This window comes from Penicillium arizonense, assembly GCF_001773325.1.
Source record: "Penicillium arizonense strain CBS 141311 chromosome Unknown PENARI_contig011, whole genome shotgun sequence".
Lineage (NCBI taxonomy): Eukaryota > Fungi > Ascomycota > Eurotiomycetes > Eurotiales > Aspergillaceae > Penicillium > Penicillium arizonense.
The window spans coordinates 666,432-686,630 of NW_019173288.1; the positions used below are offsets into that span (position 1 = coordinate 666,432).

At 51.5% G+C, this 20,199-nt stretch overlaps 7 protein-coding genes across 7 annotated transcripts; 3 read left to right on the forward strand and 4 right to left on the reverse strand.

Annotated features, from left to right (window-relative positions):
• Positions 1 to 208: 208 nt before the first annotated feature.
• jhd1 ([Histone H3]-lysine-36 demethylase) lies at positions 209 to 4,478 on the forward strand (the record flags this gene model as incomplete). Its single annotated transcript, XM_022632629.1, has 2 exons — positions 209 to 3,532; positions 3,600 to 4,478. The coding sequence occupies 2 exons, from the start codon at positions 209 to 211 to the stop codon at positions 4,476 to 4,478; spliced, it is 4,203 nt and encodes a 1,400-aa protein (XP_022487440.1).
• A 2,223-nt stretch (positions 4,479 to 6,701) lies between these two features.
• On the reverse strand, positions 6,702 to 7,409 carry PENARI_c011G12507 (uncharacterized protein; the record flags this gene model as incomplete). The annotated part of the gene is made up of 2 exons (XM_022632772.1): positions 6,702 to 7,066; positions 7,139 to 7,409. 2 exons carry the CDS (start codon positions 7,407 to 7,409, stop codon positions 6,702 to 6,704), a joined length of 636 nt encoding a protein of 211 aa, XP_022487678.1.
• Positions 7,410 to 8,795: 1,386 nt separating this feature from the next.
• PENARI_c011G01058 (uncharacterized protein) lies at positions 8,796 to 10,678 on the forward strand (the record flags this gene model as incomplete). The annotated part of the gene is made up of 2 exons (XM_022632490.1): positions 8,796 to 9,819; positions 9,879 to 10,678. 2 exons carry the CDS (start codon positions 8,796 to 8,798, stop codon positions 10,676 to 10,678), a joined length of 1,824 nt encoding a protein of 607 aa, XP_022487509.1.
• Positions 10,679 to 11,114: 436 nt separating this feature from the next.
• Positions 11,115 to 12,788, reverse strand: PENARI_c011G05152 (putative hexokinase Kxk; the record flags this gene model as incomplete). Its single annotated transcript, XM_022632591.1, has 5 exons — positions 11,115 to 11,990; positions 12,039 to 12,446; positions 12,493 to 12,518; positions 12,570 to 12,692; positions 12,749 to 12,788. The coding sequence occupies 5 exons, from the start codon at positions 12,786 to 12,788 to the stop codon at positions 11,115 to 11,117; spliced, it is 1,473 nt and encodes a 490-aa protein (XP_022487586.1).
• Positions 12,789 to 13,258: 470 nt separating this feature from the next.
• On the reverse strand, positions 13,259 to 14,381 carry PENARI_c011G07602 (SIR2 family NAD-dependent protein deacylase; the record flags this gene model as incomplete). Its single annotated transcript, XM_022632655.1, has 2 exons — positions 13,259 to 14,212; positions 14,259 to 14,381. The coding sequence occupies 2 exons, from the start codon at positions 14,379 to 14,381 to the stop codon at positions 13,259 to 13,261; spliced, it is 1,077 nt and encodes a 358-aa protein (XP_022487606.1).
• Positions 14,382 to 14,777: 396 nt separating this feature from the next.
• On the forward strand, positions 14,778 to 17,274 carry PENARI_c011G08358 (Golgi transport complex subunit COG4; the record flags this gene model as incomplete). Its single annotated transcript, XM_022632674.1, has 2 exons — positions 14,778 to 15,974; positions 16,024 to 17,274. The coding sequence occupies 2 exons, from the start codon at positions 14,778 to 14,780 to the stop codon at positions 17,272 to 17,274; spliced, it is 2,448 nt and encodes an 815-aa protein (XP_022487552.1).
• A 485-nt stretch (positions 17,275 to 17,759) lies between these two features.
• On the reverse strand, positions 17,760 to 20,039 carry PENARI_c011G11007 (uncharacterized protein; the record flags this gene model as incomplete). The annotated part of the gene is made up of 1 exon (XM_022632737.1): positions 17,760 to 20,039. The coding sequence occupies one exon, from the start codon at positions 20,037 to 20,039 to the stop codon at positions 17,760 to 17,762; it is 2,280 nt and encodes a 759-aa protein (XP_022487503.1).
• Between the last annotated feature and the right edge of the window lie 160 nt (positions 20,040 to 20,199).

Here is a 20,199-nt window from a genome sequence, read left to right on the forward strand (position 1 = left end):
AATACCAATCTCCATCTCGCGGTATACCCTGCGCATGCTCTTCTGACAGGAATGACATTCCTTTCGTCTGCGCCGGCCTCTCGCTACATGTAGCCCGTGTGGTCCAGCATCCCCGCTTTGCAAAGCACCCACCTACCGCGAGCGCAACTTTTCGCACCACCAATCCTTCATCTTCAATTCCCTTTTACAATCCTGGGCCGCCGCGAAAATGATGAGCGCGGCCTCATTCGCGAGCCCCATCGGCGGTCGTCCGCCGCAGTACCGCACTCCGTCCCCTCCGCTACGCGCCGTCGAACCTATCACTCCATCCACAACCACCGAGTTCCATTCCTCCTTGACCGGCCGCAGTGGCCCTCGAGCCGCAAGTCTTGATTTCGATCAGCGTGCATCAAGCCATAACCGAAATGCCACTGAAAGCAATTCACACCACCGAACAGGCCATGGCCGATCAAACTCGACCATCGACACGCTTGCGACGATCGCCCTCGCAACGAGTCCTACCTTCGCGCCACTCCCCCAAAATCCGCCCTCTCCCAGCTTCCGATCGACGATTCCCTTATTCCCTCATGAATCTGCCGACTCCGAACGGCCGGCCAAGCGTGCACGGTCGGAAAGAAATCCTTCGCCCTATCGTCCTCGACCAGGAATGCCTTCGGAAAACCCGCGTCCCATATTTGACAGCATGACAACGGATGCGGAGCTTCTCCTCAACCTTGCGCGGCCCACAAACTTTTACCCGAATAACTCAACGAAGCGGGTCAGCATTGACGAGTCCTACCACCACGCCGGCGACGCGATCCGTCACGCTCGAGTGGGGTTTGCTACCGGTGGGTATCCGGGACAGGGTGATTTGAAAGGCGATGATACCGAAGATCATGTTCCCACGTCCCGCATGCGCTCACGTTCAGACGGGTCAGCCTTCCTCTCCCGTCCTGTTATCCGTGGTATTCGACCAACTACCAGCTCAGGTAACCTTCCGCCTGTTGTCTGGGAAGACGAGAACGAAGTCAACGCCTGGCATGCGTCAGCTGATGCAACTCATCCTGGCCATGTGGAGTTCAACCCCGCCGGTGCTCGTGAGCCTCGTATTCCAAGGTCATTGGCTGTGCCGCCAAAAATGGAAGAGGAAGTTGAAACCACACAAGCAAGCTGTGCGGCATGTCATATGGTACGTATTCCAGTCGAAACCGAAGAACAAGAGGAAGACACATGGATCAGCTGTGATGGATGCAAACGATGGTTCCATATTGTTTGCGCTGGCTTCAAGAGTGACCGGGAAGTCCGTACCGTCGATAAATTTATTTGTCGACCGTGCCGATCAACTCATGGCCAAACAACGTTTGTGCGCAAGTCCTCGCGAGCTCGCACAGCCATTGACTACGCAGGCCTGAACCAGGGCCTTGTCAAGGCGGCCAGCGACTCATTGGAGCACCACTACCTCGAGCCAATTCGCCAAGGCAAGATTCGGTTCCAGCCAGAGAACTTCCCTCGCATGAAGCCCGAGTTAGTTACAGCGGAATATTTCGAAAGAGGAAATGGATGGACGGAACCAATCGTGATCCCCGCTTGCTGGAACACCACCAAGTCTGTTTCCCCGGGGATACCGGACTTCGAGTCTTTAGTCGAGGAGGCTACATCTCAAGAGATGTTTGATGAGCTACTCGAGAATCACCCAGAACAAGATACCCACATCGAAGAAACACCTGACTGTGGCCAAGATCTCTTGGACATGGTCATTCCTCAAGGTCTTACTGTTCGTGCCGTTGCAGAGCTTTACGGTCCCGAAGAAAGGGTTGAGGTGATCGATGTCAAGTCTCAACAAGGAGAGGACAAGAGGTGGAATATGCAGAAATGGGCCGATTACTACGAGAGCACCGAGCTGAACAAACCTGTCAGGAATGTCATCAGCCTCGAAGTATCCCAAAGCAGATTGGGCAGACTCATCAAGCGACCCAAGGTTGTACGTGACCTGGATCTGCAGGATTCTGTCTGGCCAGAGGAACTGAAGGCCGTCGGCGACTATCCCAAGGTTCAGTTCTACTGCCTAATGTCTGTTGCCGACTGCTACACTGACTTTCACATCGACTTCGGCGGATCTTCAGTCTTCTACCATATCTTGAAGGGCAAGAAGACTTTCTTCTTCATTCCTCCCAAAGACAAACACCTCAAGAAATATGAAGAGTGGTGTAATTCTCCCGCCCAGGATTCGATCTTCCTTGGTAATCAAACCAAGGAGTGCTACCGCGTGGATCTCTCGGAAGGAGATACCATGTTGATTCCGTCGGGCTGGATTCACGCAGTCTGGACTCCGGAAAATAGCTTGGTCATTGGTGGAAATTTCTTGACCAGACTGAACTACGGGATGCAAATCAAGATTCTTGGCATTGAGAAGGAAACGAAAGTGCCCAGGAAGTTCCGATACCCCTTCTTCCAAAAGATCCAGTGGTATACGGCTCTGAAGTATCTGGAGGATGACCCTATTCCACAACATGTGGTGAATGCTTTCATCCAGGATGAGCACTATCGATTCCATCGCCAACATCCGATCTACTACGAATTCGGGGAGCGTGCCAACCAGGAGCCTCGTGGCTCTTCCCATCACAATGCCCGTTTCTATTCGCAAGCGGAGTTAGAGGGTCTACCTGAGCTGACTCGCTATCTGCTGCGGACTGCGCTCATTGCAGGCGGCTATACTGTCGATGGAGGAGTCACCATAGATGCCCGCAACGCGGTCAGACGTTCCATTCCAAAGGTTGTTGGAGATCCCGTGGATGTGATCAGACAGTTCGGAATGTGGGTGGCATGGAAGCGTGGTAACGAGAAAGCACCCCTCTGGACTAGGCCTGGTGTCATTGAAAGCAATCCCAAGGTTTCATTCACGGAGAGGAAGCCGGCTGGCCGACCCAGCCGCCGATCCGACCGAAACATCGACAATCAGCGCACCTATGCTGAAAGGCAAGCGGTTCAGTGGCCTTCGGATGAGATCTCCGCGGCTCCAAATCCCCCACCCAGCAGCGGTCTCTATGTGCCATCAGATGGACCGTCAGATGAAAGCTCAACACCGGTGCCATTCAGTCATGCTCCAGATGCTAGCATGAAAGAGCTTGCTACTCCCAAACCCCGGGCGGTGCAACGAGGTTCTGGTCTTGGTCCAAAGCGCGTTGCTTGTGATGCATGTCGCAAACGACGGATTCGATGCCGCCACAAGGATGAGCCAGGTGACATGATGCTCAATGGCCAAGTCACAGTCAATACGTTCACACCCGGCTCTGGAGTGAGCACGCCATCTTCCCTGGCCCAGGATGCTGTCTCTGCATTGAACTCTCTAGCAGCGATTGCATCCCAGAGTGGTTTCCAGAGCAATAACCATCTTGTTGACATGGATCGATTTGAGAGCTCCGCAAGATTTCAATCTGCGGTGATGAGTAACTCCACAGTTGCTGCCAACCGACTCATGGATTTGAGTCCTGATGGAGCAGGTGGAGGGAAAAAGGGTCGGAGCAAGGCGTGTGATGATTGTCGGAAGAGCAAGGTATGTGATTACTCACATAACAGGAGGTCTTCTTTTGTTCCGATTTCAGCTGCTAACTTGAGATTAGCGACGTTGCATTCACGATGAATATGGCCGGATAGATCCGATCAAGGCTCAGGAGCGTTCTAAGCCTCGTGCGAATGCTTCCGCAAAACGGGCACGTCCTGCTGAAGATGATGGAGTACCTGCCACAGCCAAGAAAACAAAGCAGGAAAGCACATCGCCTATGGCACGGCCGGCCGTCTTCTACAATAATGATGGAGAACCGATAGCGCAGCCGGAATTCGTGGATGCTTATGATCACAAACCGATCCACTACGCTGACTCAAGCAAGCCTCAACTCAAGTCAGACGATGCGCCCCAAGGTGAAGCTTTGTACGCATCGCCGCCTGCTTTCCAGCCCGACTCTGGCGATGGAAAGGATCTGAACTCCATCTCGATGTCATCGTCTAAGCCGGCCACGTCACTGGTCTCACCGCCCACGTCGCTAGCCGACGAAACGGATGTGGTTCAAGAGGGAGATGCTGTCCAGTCCGTAGAAGGTGAAACGTCAACTACGCTTCACACACCAAATTCCAGCTCTCGGCATTCATCTCGTCAACCTCGACACGTTGATCGGTATGCACCTGACGTTACTGCCTCTCGGGTTTCCAAACCCGTCGGGCGAGCAACATCTTCCACGATTGGCGTACGCAAGACCACCCCAGCTCCTCCATCGTCGGCAAGGAAACCTTCATCGCGCCCTTCTTCCTCTCATGCGAAGAAGAGCTCTCCAATGTACGAGAAACATTTCAACCGCCAAGCCCCCACCTCACTGTCCCCTCGTCAACACAAGCATACCCAGCACATCACCGGAGATGAAGACGCAGATGAGGAAAGTCTTCGTTTAATACGAGAGCTTCAGGAGCAAGAATTCGGTCTGCGGAAACGATCAACACGCGTTTAAGTCAATATGGATATCTATCGCTAGCGGAACTCACTTTTGTGATCCGGTACAGGTGACAGGAAGCATGTGATGTTTTTTGTCTTTCTTTTTCTTTTTCTTTTTCTTTTCGGTCACGGCAATGGATTACTAGGGATATCAATTTACCAAGGATTGGGAAGGAGATTCGGTGTTTTCAATGGTTACCTTTTTCGTGTTATTTGAGTTTGGCGTTTTCTGAGTCTGGGAGACTGGGGAGTTTTGAGTTTTGATATCAACTCTCTTTGCATCAGGTTCATTTTCTTCTTTGATTCGGCTTTTTGCCTTGCTTTGCGTGTGATTCCAACTTTTTTCACTTTGGTCTAGTCCATTCCTTATTCTATTCCATTTTCTCTGGATTCTGTGTTTCTTTTCCTGGTACCCACGACCAACACTTTGCTTGCCAATGGGTGTTGGGCATTCCTTTTTTTTCGCTCTGGGTTGCGTTGCGTATAGCCATCAGGCGTTCTCTGCTTTGTAATTGTGCTTCATTTGTTTGATATAATCTTCTGTTTTGTCTACCTTCACGAATATACTATACCAAATCTAGGGTTATGTAGCAATTTCGATGTTAAGCTTTCTATTTTTAGAACTATCTACAGGTGTTATCTATTGTTGGAAAGCTTTTTTAGACATGACTATCGTGCCTTCTTGGCCTCGCTGGAATCACTTGGGTGCTAGGCGGGTGATATAAAACAGGGGCTGTAGATGTTTTTGTCCATTTTCGAGTGCCTCGGGTTATCACCTAGATCACATAAATGTGGAGGTGTGAACGGACTTGTGGCCTATGACTGTAGTAAACTCATTCAAACATCAAAAGATTACTCAGACTATAGACTGGTCATATTCGCCTATAGGTTCTGATTTGTACTCTGCATCTTTGCCAAAAAAATAGACTCTATCTTCTCGATCGACAACAAAACCCCACCAGTAAGAAAGCGTTCAGCGAAAGGGTAACCAGCACGGTATATAAGGATACGCATCACCAGCATCATAGATCTGCCTCACTTTCAATTCCCTCAACAACAATACCAACCCAACTTATTTAGTATAACTCCATGGCAAACTGACGCATCATGCTATATAGCCATACCAGTTCTCAAAGAATAGTCGAGTAAGCTTGTGATTCACCTCAGGATCAGTCGCACTTAAATACAACCGCCATCGTGCCGTTACTAATGGGATGCCGAAAAGAGCCATGGAATTAACTGGTTAGGATAATGTACTCGGGTCCTCGGATGTATTTGTCATGATTTTCCCGCTTATATTGACGCCCTTCAGCCCCTGCTCAACTTTGAAATACTCAGTCTGGTATCGGTGTAAATGGGGCGGTGGACCTGATGGCTTGCCGTCTCGCTCTAGGACCTTTTGGGCCTGCTCATCGACTGGATCTTTGGGGAAGGCTCGGTATGTTTGTCTGAAGCAGAAGCTCCGGCCTGGTGGAGGGGTTAGGAGTTCTATTGTTAGTAAGTATGCCACCGAAAACTTTCGATGGTGATTTGACCGGTGTAGAGTTGGTGTGGTTTGAAAGGGCCCATTTCTATGGTATTCAAGTGTCTCGGTTTTCCAAAACAGTTCAATGGCGACTTATGTGAACTACTTATATACTTCATTGGCAGAGCCATCGGTCTGGGAGGCCTAATCATCATTATGTAGCTATATCCTCTTTTGGTCCAACACAACCGTAATATCAATCTGTGAGTCGGAATTGTGGGCCAAACCCGTCAACCTTTGCCAATATATGTAAGCACTCATGTTGCTCTCCCTCGGGACGTTGATACATGCTTGAGGATCTCGGCTACATCCATGGTTCATTGATCTCAGCTTAATCTCAACGCTAAGCCAGATCTGATCCCCTTCAGATCCACGGCCCCACTTGGAAGACTCTAAGTATAGAAAAAGTAGCAGTGCTATAAAGAGGACAAGCAAAAAAGAGATAAAGAGATAAAGAAATGAAAAGTGGAAGAAAGGCTTGCAAATTCTCGATCACCATATCAAGTCGTCAAGCTCTACCTTGGCATGATGCAAAACAAGGAAGAATACATCAGGAAAGAGTTACCAGATCCGGAACAATATTTCCAATTACGACTAGAGGAAAATCGAGCCGAGCCTGTCTGCCAGCACATACATAGCCAATATCTAACTACTGTACTGCAAAACCCCGCAGACTCGTAAGCTCATCCCGCCCCCAATCTCTCGCACCTGGCCTCAGCTCAACACAGACTGCGTCGCCGGCTCAATAGTCCGTAATGTCAGCGAGATAGTGTCTGTCATGGCCTCTGCCGAAGTACTCCAGAGCAGGGAGTACAAGCCGTCCGTACCAGTGGATTTAGCGTAGAAGTTGGCTCCACTTACGCTGACGAGGACATAATTGCCGTACAGCGACCACACGTCAGTGAGCTTCCCTGACCGCGCAGTCTCGGATGTTCCGGTGAAGCTGACCTGATTAGCCGTATCTCCCTGGGCCAGGTATATCAAGTTGGTTGTGAAGGGGGCAGAGCTGGCGATGGTAGTAGTGTCAGTGGAACGAGGATGTGCTACCCAGGTGCTCGAAGAACTGTCCGAATAGGTGACTGGAACAATATTAGATTGTAAATATGAATATCAGAATCCTTTGTCGTTGGGGGGAAGGAGATGGGGCTTACAGTAGACCTGGGTCATCGGAGATGTGTCGATTTTGGATAAATCCACGACTTGAGCAGTACCTGTGAAAGAAACAACAATCAGACCACCTTTGATTATGAAAGTAAGTTGTTGCAGAGAAATACCATCTTTATAGAAAACAGGCAGTCCGCTGATGCCTTCCCCGTACGCATACAGATTGAAAGAACTAGTCGATTGTCGCGCTTCTAGCGGTTGTGCAGAGCAAACCACCGCTGAAGCTAGGAAGAGACGAATAATAGAAAGTAAGAGCATTTTGCAGACGGTAAACGATACAAAAGGGAGTGAAACTTATTGCAATTGTTCAAGAACTTTATGCGCTGCAAGACTTATAGATCAAGTACGAGGGTGTGCCCGGAGTATAGCAAAAGAGATATAAATGAAGGTAGTTAGGCAGACACTTAGCACTCAAGGGGTCTCTCCAATTAAATTAATTCTCGTTTCTGCTAAAATGCTTCCATTTTCCATTACGCAAGAAATCTAAGCCCTTTTTAGATTCGGACTGGGACAAGCTGACCTTACTACGCAATTATGCGAACCATCACCAGGACGATACATAGTAAATGGGATTAACCCTGGTCGCTATCAAGGGTGTTCTGGTTGTGTTTCCATACTAATATTCAAATCCTAACTATTCCACCCCCAATAGTCAGATGAAATCCCATAATGCAGGTGCTACATAAGCGTTCACTCGCAACAATGTCCAGATTCTGGCTGGGCACCTGATAGCCCCGCAAAAAGGAAATATGCGGGTTTCATTATGGCCACTCAGCTCCTGTACCTTATGCGTCGTAGGCTTACTGCAGCTCGTATAAAGGGAGGCTGTAAAGGTACCCCAACATGGAGTTGGGCGCCGCGGCCCTCGGGGAGATAACTCTAACGCAAGCCATTAAAGCCAATCTGACAAGTCTTGAGCGAGCAAGACTTCTCTTCTGGCAATATCAAACTTCCGCCATTGGTCCACTCGCGTTTGCTCGGCACAATGAGATACAGCCCTAGTTCCCTGTTGGAGACTGCCAGCACGCCCAGCTCTACTGATACGACTTCGAGATGCAGTCTACTAAGACACGAGGGAGTCAGTGCTCGCGTGGTACCATAAGCGCTGCTGCAACTTCTCCAATCCGACAACTGAGAAGCGTTCCGAGCCGACTATCGACCCACTCCTTGAATAGATTGCCGTATCCTTAGCTAGAAGTGGTGCGGTGCGCCTTGCTCGCATTAATATAGACAAATAGATTCGGGATTCTGGCTAAACGTGTGATCTATCATCTCAATTCGTCGGTTACCTCGTCATCTGTAGCTCAACAACTTCTCTATCTCAGCCTTGCCTTCGAGGCTGACGGGCATATCCTAGCGAGATCCAAATGCAGGTCACCTCGTGGAAGGTAACACGGAAATTTACTCCTGGCATGATTTCCTACCTGTGCTGTGCTGAGAGAGTCTTATATATAGCCACATGGCTTTATTACGGGATATAGTTCTTGATCTCCTATCAAGCAAGCCTCTCTCGTTTCATGGTATATTGTGAAGCCATTTTACTTCCGTCTGTCTTTGCTACATGCATTGAGTTATATATACCTCTCGTTTCTGCTTGTTCAATAAGAGTGCGCAAGATACCCCAATTGGGTGTATATAGCGACCATGAAACTCCAACCCCTTCTTTTTCTTGCATTTGGCTTGACCGCTGCTGCTGCTACTATCTCCGTCGAACAAAACGTAGCTGAGGTTGCACACCACAGGACAACCACAACCACAACAACAACAACCTCAACCTCAACATCAACCAAAACAACCAAGACAAAGTCTACCACTCACAGCAAGACCAAAACTACAACCAAGGTCAGCAAGCCAACGGGAACCCCCTGTGCCGGCAACAAAGCCAATAAAAGATCCAAATGGTGCGAGTACGACATCAGTACAGACTACACCGAGGTCGTGCCAGATACAGGCGTAACCCGCGAGTACTGGCTCACCCTCGATGATCTCACCGCTGCACCAGATGGCTTCAGCCGTCCAGTAATGGCCGTCAACGGCTCAATCCCAGGTCCGACAATCATCGCAGATTGGGGCGACTGGGTCATTGTGCATGTCACCAACAACCTTCACACATCCATGAATGGCACCAGTATTCACTGGCATGGTATTCGTCAGAACTATACCAATGATCAGGACGGCGTTGTCTCTATTACGCAGTGTCCGACTGCTCCCGGCTCGACTCTGACCTACAAATGGCGTGCTGTGCAGTATGGCTCTTCTTGGTATCATTCTCATATTGGTCTCCAGGCCTGGGAGGGTGTCTTTGGTGGTATTCTTATCAATGGCCCTGCTACGGCCAATTACGACGTTGACAAGGGCAATCTGTTCTTGACAGATTGGTCTCATCAGACAGTCGATGAGCTTTACTCGCATGCTCAGACGGTCGGTCCACCAATTCTGGATACTGGTTTGCTGAATGGGACTAATGTCTACGGCAATGGTTCAGCCGCAACTGGAGAGCGGTTTACAATGAAAGTTGATAAGGGCTCTTCGTACCGGCTCAGAATTGTCAATTCGGCTGTTGACACGCACTGGAAGTTCATGATTGACAATCATACTTTGACGGTCATCTCGGCAGACTTTGTGCCTATCAAACCATTCACAACAAACTATATCGACATCGGAATGGGTGAGTGTTTTCTCCTTCGCTATAATCCTTACTTTACAATTTACTAAACATCCCTCCAGGCCAACGCTACGACGTAATCGTAACAGCGAACCAACGCCGCGTCGGCGAGTCATTCTGGATGCGCGCAATCCCCCAAGAAGCATGCTCCGAAAATGCCAGCCCGGACAACATCAGAGGTATAATGCACTACGGCAAGAAAGCCAAAGAACCAACAACAAGCGCCTGGGCCTTCGAAGACGGATGCCTGGACGAACCCGCCTCCAACTTAGTCCCCTACGTGCCCAAGACCGTCTCCGCTGCAGACTGGAGCGACATGACGGACGTAACAATAGGCCGCAACTCGGCAAACCTCTTCCGCTGGTACCTCAACAGTACGACGATGCAAGTTTTCTGGGAAGACCCGACCCTGCTGCAGGTGTTCAATAACCAGACAGACTACAGTGAGTCGAGTGGGTTGATTAAGCTCCCGAATGCCCATGAGTGGGTGTATCTTATGATCAATACTTCTATTCCGGTTACGCATCCGATCCATTTGCATGGGCATGATTTCTTTGTTTTGGCGCAGGGTTCGAATCCGTGGGATGGGGGTGTTAATACTAATAACCCCCCAAGGAGAGATACCGCTATGCTTGCTGGGAATGGGTATTTGCTTATTGGGTTTGAGACGGATAATCCTGGTGCTTGGCTGATGCATTGTCATATTGGGTGGCATACTGATGAAGGGTTTGCGTTGCAGTTCCTTGAGAGGGAGAGGGAGATTGATCCTTTGATTGATTTTGATGCTTTGCAGGATAATTGTGCGTCTTGGAATACTTACGACGCCACTTATAATATTGATCAGGAGGATTCGGGGATTTAATGGGAGAGGAGATTGTGTTTCTTATAAGTCTTGCATTTCTGTTGGTGGTAATGGATTTTATTTGTCTGATCTAGAGCTTTTCTCTTAAATAATACTAAACGGTCGATATACTTCGTAGATAGTAGTGGAAATACCTGAGTTTATAACTTGACCTTTTACTTGCCTACTCAAGAGTAATTCCCAGGGGATAGTAGCCCGTTAGGTATATTTATTGCTTCGGTATGTACTACTGATAGGTACCACCGACAGACATATTCTATTGACCACACAAGCCAACATGCGAAGTCATAATCCATCAAAACCCCATCCAGTGGCATAACAAACGTTAAAAACAATACTCCAGCCCAATAGTAGGGTGTCATTTATCACAAGAGATTTCAGGGGTGTAGGGTTCAACGGCGTCGCCGCTGTGGAACCCCAAGAGCGCTTCACCCGCTTAAAGCAGGGTCTTCATGTCTTCCATGTTACGGATACCAGCCAAGTTACCGGCCTTGACACGCTTGAGGGTCAGGGCGGCAATCAGGGCGGCGCCGACACCAGAACCGTCCTCGGCGGCCAGGATTTCGACCTTGTCCTTCTCGTTGGGAGCCCAGTTGAGGATCTCGCGCAGCGCCTGGGCACCGCGGGCCTTGAAGTGGGGGTACTTGGTGAAAACGGAACCATCGGCACCGACGTGGCAGGAGTCGATGTTCTTCTTGGTGCAGATGGCGGCGACGCCACAGGCAGACAGGCGGGCGGCACGGGTACCGATCAGCTCGGCGAGGCGGCGGAGCATCTCCAGCTCCGGGACGGTGGGGCGGATGTTCAGGGTGCGCTCGAAGAGCTCCAGGGTCTCGGACAGGTTCTCATAGGGGTCCTCCTCGATGGCGGCGAGGAAGGAGGCGTCCAAAAGGTAGGGCTTGCGCAGCTTGGAGACGTCCTGATTGTTGAAGATAAGGCCGGGTTTGGTCTCGAGGAGGTCGATCAGGGCCAGACGGAAGATCTCACCGAGGTAGAGACCGGCGGTCATCTTCTCGAAGGCTTGCTGGCCGGGACGGGGAGAGTCGCGGTCGATGATCTCATCATATTTGGTCAGAGGGAGAACAATGTGCTCGTTGTCGAAGGCGCCGTACTCGCAGTTGATAGCCACGGGCATGTCGGCGGGGAGGTTCATGTGGGCGAGCTTGGGCACGGAGCCAACGTTCTCCATGTAAGCGGCGTTGACACCGGTACCGAAGATGCAGCCAATCTTCATGTCGGTATCAGTGTAGGCGGAGGCAATGAGTGTACCGGTAGTATCGTTGATGAGGGCAGCAACTTTAATAGGGAGACCCTGCAATTGGTTAGTCCTGTGTCTATACAAGATGATGGGGATACATACGCGCTTCTTGAGGATGGCCTCGAGGGGAGGAACAACATCCTGGCCCTCAACACCATCAATATCGAATCCCTTGGTCCAGCGCTGCAGGATACCGTGGTCAACGTACTCCTGGGTGGCAGGATAGGAGAAGGTGAAACCCAGAGGCAGCTTGGCGAGCTCTTGTTCAGCGTGGTGGGTCTCGATGAACTGCTGCAAACAGTCGGCGATGTATTCCCACAACTCCTCGGCGGTTCCGGTGCGGAGCTCCTCGGGCATCTTGTACTTGGATTGTGTGATATCGAAGGCGCCCTTCTCCTTGGTCAGGGTAATTTCGCAAACGCGCAGGTTGGTGCCGCCCATGTCCAGGGCGAGGTAGGTGCCTTGCTCATCGCCGTCGGGGAAGCCCATAACCCAGGTGACATTCATAGGCTAACTAGTCAGTCTGTGTTCTTGTCAATGTTGGAGTGTATCTCACAATGTTGCCGCCCTCAACGGTCAGACCTGTGATTGTTAGCTAGGAAGTGGATCGGGAGCTGCGGATCAGCTACTCACCCTTCTCGAGCTCCTTGACGAAGTGGTTCACAACCTCCTTCAGCTTGGCGGTATCAACGGTGAAGGCTTTCTCGAAGTCCTGGATCGGCCCCAGAAGGTTCTGGGGCAGCTCCTGCATGGACCCTGGGGACCACATGTTTAGTACGAGATAAGCGCAGGGATGGGGGAGAGGCTCTCACCCTTGCGGGAAGGTGGAAGTTTAGGACCGAGACCAACCATGATGAATTGTATAGAAAGATGTGAAGATGAGAGTGAAGTCAGAGAGAAGAAAAAGGGAGGGGTGATGACGGACGTGGGGCAAGCTGGGAAAGATCGCCTTGCTTGATTTGGCTGCGGTGGACGAAACAAAGTCAATTCGCGGTTTCACTTGCAATTGGGAGGAATTGGGGTGGTATTTATGGGTTTGTAAGTCGACAGAAACTGGACTATTTATATTTTGACAGAATTTCAATTACAATTACGATTTACAAATAACATTGAATAAGAATATCCCCCGTATTGACCTGTCTATGACTTCAAGTGATCGACCGCCAGAACAGGATCATCGATTGCCTTGGCGTGACCTGCATACTGGAGTATGGAGGATCTCGACACTGACACTGACACTGGCACTTGATACTGATATTTGCTAAAACATACTCTATTCAGACTCCATTCTCCTTTCCCATACATTCATCAAATCGTAATTCTCATGCCAAATGGGGAAACACATGCGCGAGACCGCCCACCTTGGACTGGCGGTGTGCTTCGTGTGACTCCAGCCTCTCGCGGACTTTGCTCTGATAAGCATCTGTCAACCCCAGAGTTCGGTCGATTTCCTCTGTAAGCCGATCCACTTCGTCCTGCAGGCGCTCGTCCCGCGTCTGGTGAACTGCCTGCTCTTTCTCCTCCCCCTTGGGCTCTGGGTTGGTTGCCTCCCACAAGCTCTCCAACTCTTCATCCCACCCCAGGGCTTTGGCAAGCTTGCGAACACCAGTGTCACAGTCACCGAGGAGTAGCACATCATCCTTCCGTGAGCCGAGACCGCCCACCCGTTCCATGTTGATGAGCAGGCGAGGTGTCTCATACGGGCACAACGAAGGTAGGCTGGCAAATGGCTGAACGGACAAGCTGGTTCCCATGACAATGCAAAGATCTGCTTTTCCGGGCATGTCGCGGTTATCAAAGAAAGACGAAGGCAAAGCCTCGCCGAAGAACACAATGTCGGGTTTGACAAGGCCGTTGCAGGAAAAGCAACGTGCGACCTCACCCTTGGCGACTTTTTCGTGCATATCAGCGTCTGGGTATGTCTCCTTGCAATCAATGCAGCGCTGCGACGCGAAACTGCCGTGAGCCTCGATGATCACGTCGCCTGGCACACCAGCCTCACGCTCGAGACAGTCGATGTTCTGAGTAAAATGCTTCAACAGCATGCCCTTGTCGTAGAGCAACTTGATAAAAGAATGCGCGATGGTCGGGCGATAGCGACCAGGGTACAGTTCATGCGCCAAGGCGTAGAATGGCTTGGGGTTTTCCCTGAAAAAGCCAATGTCAAAGACAGCTTCGGGCTCGGGCAGGTCCAGGAAAGCCAAGTTGGAATATATTCCCGTATCTGGAGAGCGGAAGTCGGGAATGCCTGCTGAAGTGCTGATGCCCGCTCCTACCTGTGCACTGTTAGCTTTGAAGTCGTACCAGATATTCAAAACTCACCATCACCACAACCCGCTTTACATTATGCTCTTTGATGTATTTGGCTACAGCCTCGACTGTACGCGCCTCCAGTACGGAGGGGGCAGTGGAATCCTCCACCACGGTGGACTCTTCGTTGCCCATAGCAAAGCGCCGGGGATGACGGTTTCTGCGGCGTCCAATGATGAAATGTGGAATGAGAGACAAATTTGTCTCCGTCTCTGCGAAATGGAAATGTTTTAAAAGAGATCAAGAGCTTCAAGAAAAAANGATAGAGCGTGGGGAAAAAGAGAAATGACGTCGCGTTGATTCACCAATTTAGCAAAAAAAAAAACAAAGAGTAGTAGACAAATAAGCAAAGAGGCAAAGAGGCAAAGAGTCACAGAGTCCAAGAATCCAAGAATAGTCTCATCTCTCGATCTCTCTCCATCTCATCGAGTCACACATCGTGTCACACAAGTTGATGCTCAACGCGCTCACCGCCCGCGGAGCCCCTACGTCTGGCGTATTTGGCATCAACAAGCTACACTGTGACCCAGCATGGCTGCTACCAACGGGCATCGCCCGCCATTGAGCAATATCTCGCCTACAGAGGATACCGCAAGCTCCCCCGACATCTTCAACGCCAGCTCCGTCGCCGAAATTAAAGCCACATTGTCCCACCTCCACACCCAGGAAGCCTCCGTGACAGCCCGCCTCGATGCTCTGGTCACATCGCAGAAGGATCTCTCCCGGGAACTGAGCCGGTTGGATCTGTTGCGCGCCAATATCGGCACGCACGCCAGCACCACCCGGTCCATTAGCCATGGAATGCTCTCCGAAGCCGCCGGCACCGCCGACCGCATTTCCAGCGCTGTCCGCCGATTGGACCTCGAACAAGCTCGGGTCAAGGCTACACTGGAGGTTGTTGAGCAGGTTGCCGAGCTCAAGGCTTGCGCGCTTGGTGTGGCCGGGTCTATGGGTGCGCCCCAGGACTGGGAGAAAGCCGCCAGTTATTTGCACCGTGCTGCGCAGATTCCACCTTCCGTGGTTAATGGCGCTTTTGCTGCGGAGATGGTTCCTACCGCTGAGGTGCCTGACCCACCAAGTGTTACGCTGGATAATGCTGCCGAGTCGCTGTGTGGGCTGTTCTTGCGTGAGTTTGAGAAGGCTGTCAAGGAGAATGACGGTGCCAAGATTACTCGCTTCTTCAAACTGTTCCCGCTTATTGGTCGTTCTGAGGTTGGACTGGATGTCTATGGTCGCTACGTTTGCCAAGGTGTGGCGGCGAAGGCTCGGGCCAACCTCAATGGGGCTACTGGGGGTGTTCAGACTAAGGATGGGTTCTTCTATGCCAATGCGTTTTCTAGGCTGTTTGAGCATATCGCTCAAATTGTCGATGGCCATGGTGGACTCGTCGAGCATCACTACGGTCCACACAAGATGGGACGGGTCATTGAACGGCTGCAGATGGAGGCTGATGTTCAGGGCGGTATCATCCTTGACACTTGGGGTGATGAACGCCATGTCGATCGCAAGCTGATGGATATCAAATCCTACGCTTTCACTTTCTTGGTTCAGAGCTTCCTGCCCGCACAACGACCTGGGCCTCCTCACTCAAGTTCACCGGCCCCGGCGGCTGCTGCTGCCGATGAAGAGGGAGTAGATATGAAAGAGATCGACGGAGTCTTGAATGAGATGGGGATCATGCTGAGCCGGTGGTCACTGTACTGCCGGTTCCTGGCTGATAAGTGTAATGTAAGTGCCACACTCACTCTGGACATAAAATCACCACTGACAATTCTAGACTACGGATGAGGATGATGAAAATGACGACAAGAGATTCACACTGCCCGACTTCTTGCGGGAATCGCCTTTGGCGCACAAAGTCAACGACCGCTTGGTGGCTCCATTCAATGCAATGACGACCTTCTTCTTCCGCCGGTCCGTCGAGAAGGCGTTCCAGCTGGACGAGTCGCCTTCAGGCCTCACCCTGAACCTCCAGCGTCCCCTCAAGGCAGATCCACCACACATCACCTCGGCCGTCGACGACATAATGTACATCGTCAACAAGGTCATCCAGCAATCAATTTCCACCTCGCAAGAAGCTGTCGTGACAAACGTCATCCCAACCCTATCCCGCGTCCTAGGCTCCGACTTTATCGGCATGACCCAGCGTAAAATGCGCGACGAATGCTATCCCCGTGCCCCGACCCACGGCGGCAACCCTCCGGAACAGATTCTCATTTCGTTCCTCGTCCAAATCAACAACCTCGACCTGGGAGTCGACTATATCCGCCGCATCGTGCAAAACAACACCGGCTCAAAACAGCTCCGTACCTCCACCGAACCCCACGCAATTGACACGTCAACCCTCGCAACTCCCCACCTCCTCTCAATCTTCCCATCCCGCTCCTCTGCAACCCGCGTCGCCGGAGCCCTCCACTCCCTCGCCTCATCCTTCGAAAGCAAAGTCACAGACCTCCTAACAGATGGCATCCAAGTGATCTTCAACAACGTCATCAAACCCCGCCTCCGGCCAATCCTAGCAGACGCCTTCCGTGACATCGAATACCACCCAACCCCAGACAACGATCCCTCATCCAGTACACACATGGACGACGATACCTCCCAGTCAAAGGAACTAGTCAAACCCCGATTCGCAGCCTCCTGGTCCGACCTCCTCGTCCCACTAGCACGTATCCTAACACCATCAGCCTTCGACCGCGTGCTAGCAGTGACAATTGCCTATCTCGCCCGCCTCCTCGAGAAGAGGTTATACTCGTACCATTCGAGGATTAATGCCCTCGGCGCTGCGAGACTCGAGCGTGATATTGCCGGTCTGGTTAGTGCTGCTGTTGATGTGGGGTATGTTGCTGGTGCCCCGGGACGGTATCGCCATCGTGAGGCCTTTACGCGTTGTGTGCAGATGACGCTTGTTATGAGTATGGATGAGGATGAGTGGGATGAGGTTCTTAGGGGTGGCGAGGCTGCTGAGGTTGTTGAGAAGCTTGGGGCTGAAGAGAGGGTTAGGGTTCGGGGGATGGTTCGGAGGTGATTTGTTGGTGGGAGTGAATGTTGTCATGTGTGATGCTGCTTGAGTGTTGGTTGAGTTATGTATAAATTGGAGGTGGTTGTATTCATTTCTATGCATTCTATTGTTTCTCTTGTTTATTGTTCTGATACAAGTTATCAAAATAGATATTTGCATTTGCATCTAGATCAAATGTGCCCAAGTACCCAATATATAATCTTTACCTTCCATTTCATCTCTCATCATCTACAGTGTAGTTTCGGATGAGTCTGGTCTGCATTCAAAACATAACAATGTCCACTGAACTGGACAACTTAAATGAACATACGAGTTTATGCATGGATGCCTCAGGTAAGCTAAATGTTGGAGTACTTAATATACCTGCGGTGAAAAGAGCTCTGCATTGCTATAACTTATCCCTGCATCTATTCTAACTGCACTCCTAACGTTATTCCAACCATTCACATGACCCAGAGTCATTGATATCCCCCAGAAAACATATTACATACTCACCGAATACGCTCGAGGGCAGTGCACTCCTTGAGCGAGCCAAGTCCTTCGGTCGAGTATGGATGTATCCTGCACTCGCCTGTTTCAGCGAACCAGTTACAGCCAACAGTCTCCGATGAGTCGGCGCAGGCCTGGACACATGCATCGATGCTGGCCAGGTTCGATACGGATTTGACCAGCTCTACTGAGGAGAAGTAGCAGGTGTCACAGTGGACTTTGAAGGGGGTCTTCTCAGAGCCGGAATACAGGATCGTGCCATCGTTCGTGGGACAGAAAGGGATTTCTGGGAGAAGTCCTGCGGCCTTGGGTGGACAGAATTCATACTCTAGGCAGTCGGTCGAGCCCAGGATGCAGTGCTCGCCGTTGTATTTCTGGCCTGGAGGGCATCTGGGGCCTTCCTCGAGCTCGCATTCCTTTGTCTGTTTGTTGAGTTCTTGTCCGTCGGGACATTTGGGATCCTCTTCCGTGATGCACTTGCGTCCGTTGAACTTGAGGCCTGGTGGGCATTCGGGGTCGTTGATCGATGCGCAGTCTTGGTCGTCGAACTTTGTTCCTGGTGGGCAGATGGGCTTTTCTCCAACGCATGTCTTGCCGTCGAAGGTCGTGCCCTCGTCACATTTTGGTGTTTCTGTCGAGATACAGATGCCGTTTTGGTCCGCGTAGCCTGGTGGGCATCCGGCGGCCTTCGTGTCTAGACATTGGCCTCCGACTAGCTTGTATCCCGCGGCACAAGCGGGTGTCCCATTGTGAACGCACTGTTGACCGGAGAAGGTTTGGCCAGGGGGACATTCAGGAGTGCCTTCGCTGACACATTCCCCATCAAGAAGCATGGTCTTTGAGGGACATTCTGGTACTTCACTAGTGATGCAGTCCCCATCGGCATTCGGGATGGTGCCCGGAGGGCATTTGGGGTCACTTTCCGAGACACAATCCTTGCCATCGAATCTGAATTCGTCGTCGCAAGTGGGCCGGCCGGTTGTGATGCAGTCTTGACCATCCCAGACTCCATCTTCGCACTCCTGGACACCACCACGCACACAGTCCTTGCCCTGCAAGGTGGTTCCATCCGGACAAACCGGGTCTTGAGTCTCCACGCACATATCATGCTCATGCTGTGTGCCGTCTGGGCACGTAGATGGCCGGGTGGAAACGCACTCCGCGCCCGTCAGGACAAAGCCCTCGGCACACAATGGCTTCTCGGTGACGATACACTGATCATCTTTACGCACATGACCCGGCGAGCACATTGGAGGCGTACGTGAGACGCAGCGACTTCCCTCGAACTTGTATCCCGGAGCACACTCCGGCAATTGGATAGCCTGCTTGCGGCAACGACCGTCGACCAATGTCGTGCCAGGGGGGCATTTCTCATCCGGACCTTTGGCGAAGCTGCACACCTTGCCATCCCAGGTCATTGCTTTGGGGCAGCAGCGCGCGCTCTTGGATGAGGTATCGACAGAGAGATCGGTGCCAGTGGGGCACGAAGGCGATCCTGTAGAGATGCACTTACCACCGTCGAGTTTGGAATCATCTGGGCACTGCGGCTTTCCTTTGGAAATGCAGGATCCCTCTTTGCTCAGTGTACTACCATCCGGGCAGACAGGACTGAGCTCAGACACGCAGAGCTTTCCCTTGGGCTTGGTGCCTGCCACGGGGCAGGAGGGAGGCTCCTCGGAAACACAGCGGTTGATGTCGGTGTCAAAGCGAGCGCCCTCTCCACATGTGGGCGGCACTGTTGAGGTACACTGACTGCCCTTGAACCGGAAGCCGTCGGGACACACAGGGCTAGCGATGCTGACACAACCCTTCGACTCATGGAAGGTTGCGCCACTTCGGCAGCTTGGCCGCTTCTTGGAGACACAGACATTGCCGCGGACCTCTTCAGTGCCTGGGCAGGAGGGCCCGGTGGCGGTGACGCAGGTGCTACCCTTGAGCACAAAATCTGCTGGACAGGTGGGACTTTCAATGGTGACGCAGGCCCAGCCATTCCACTTGCCTTCGCGGCAGACTAGCTTTGAGGTTGAGACGCACTTGTCTCCTTTCAGGACCGAGTTCTGCGGGCAGATTGGAGCGCCAGGGACACAGTTGCTGCCGTCAAAGTCGAAGCCCGGGGGACAACACTTGACTTGTCCTGAGGGTTGATGAGTGACAACCACAAGCTCGTCGAGATGGAATCGATTGCTTGGGGTACGAAGAACTTGCTGGTCTGCCTGGGTGCCCTGGACTGCCAGGAACATGGCTAGGGAGGACCATATCTTCGAAGATTGCATGATAGTCATTGTGGACTAACCATCAATTGGGAATGTTCAGAGAAAAGGTCAAAGAAGCATGTTTTCCGGAGAGACCTGGGTGATGCATATACTTATACCTGCCCGTCAGGCTGCTATACAGCCGAGACCACCAGAAATTGCCTCATAGCAAGTGCATGCAACATAACTC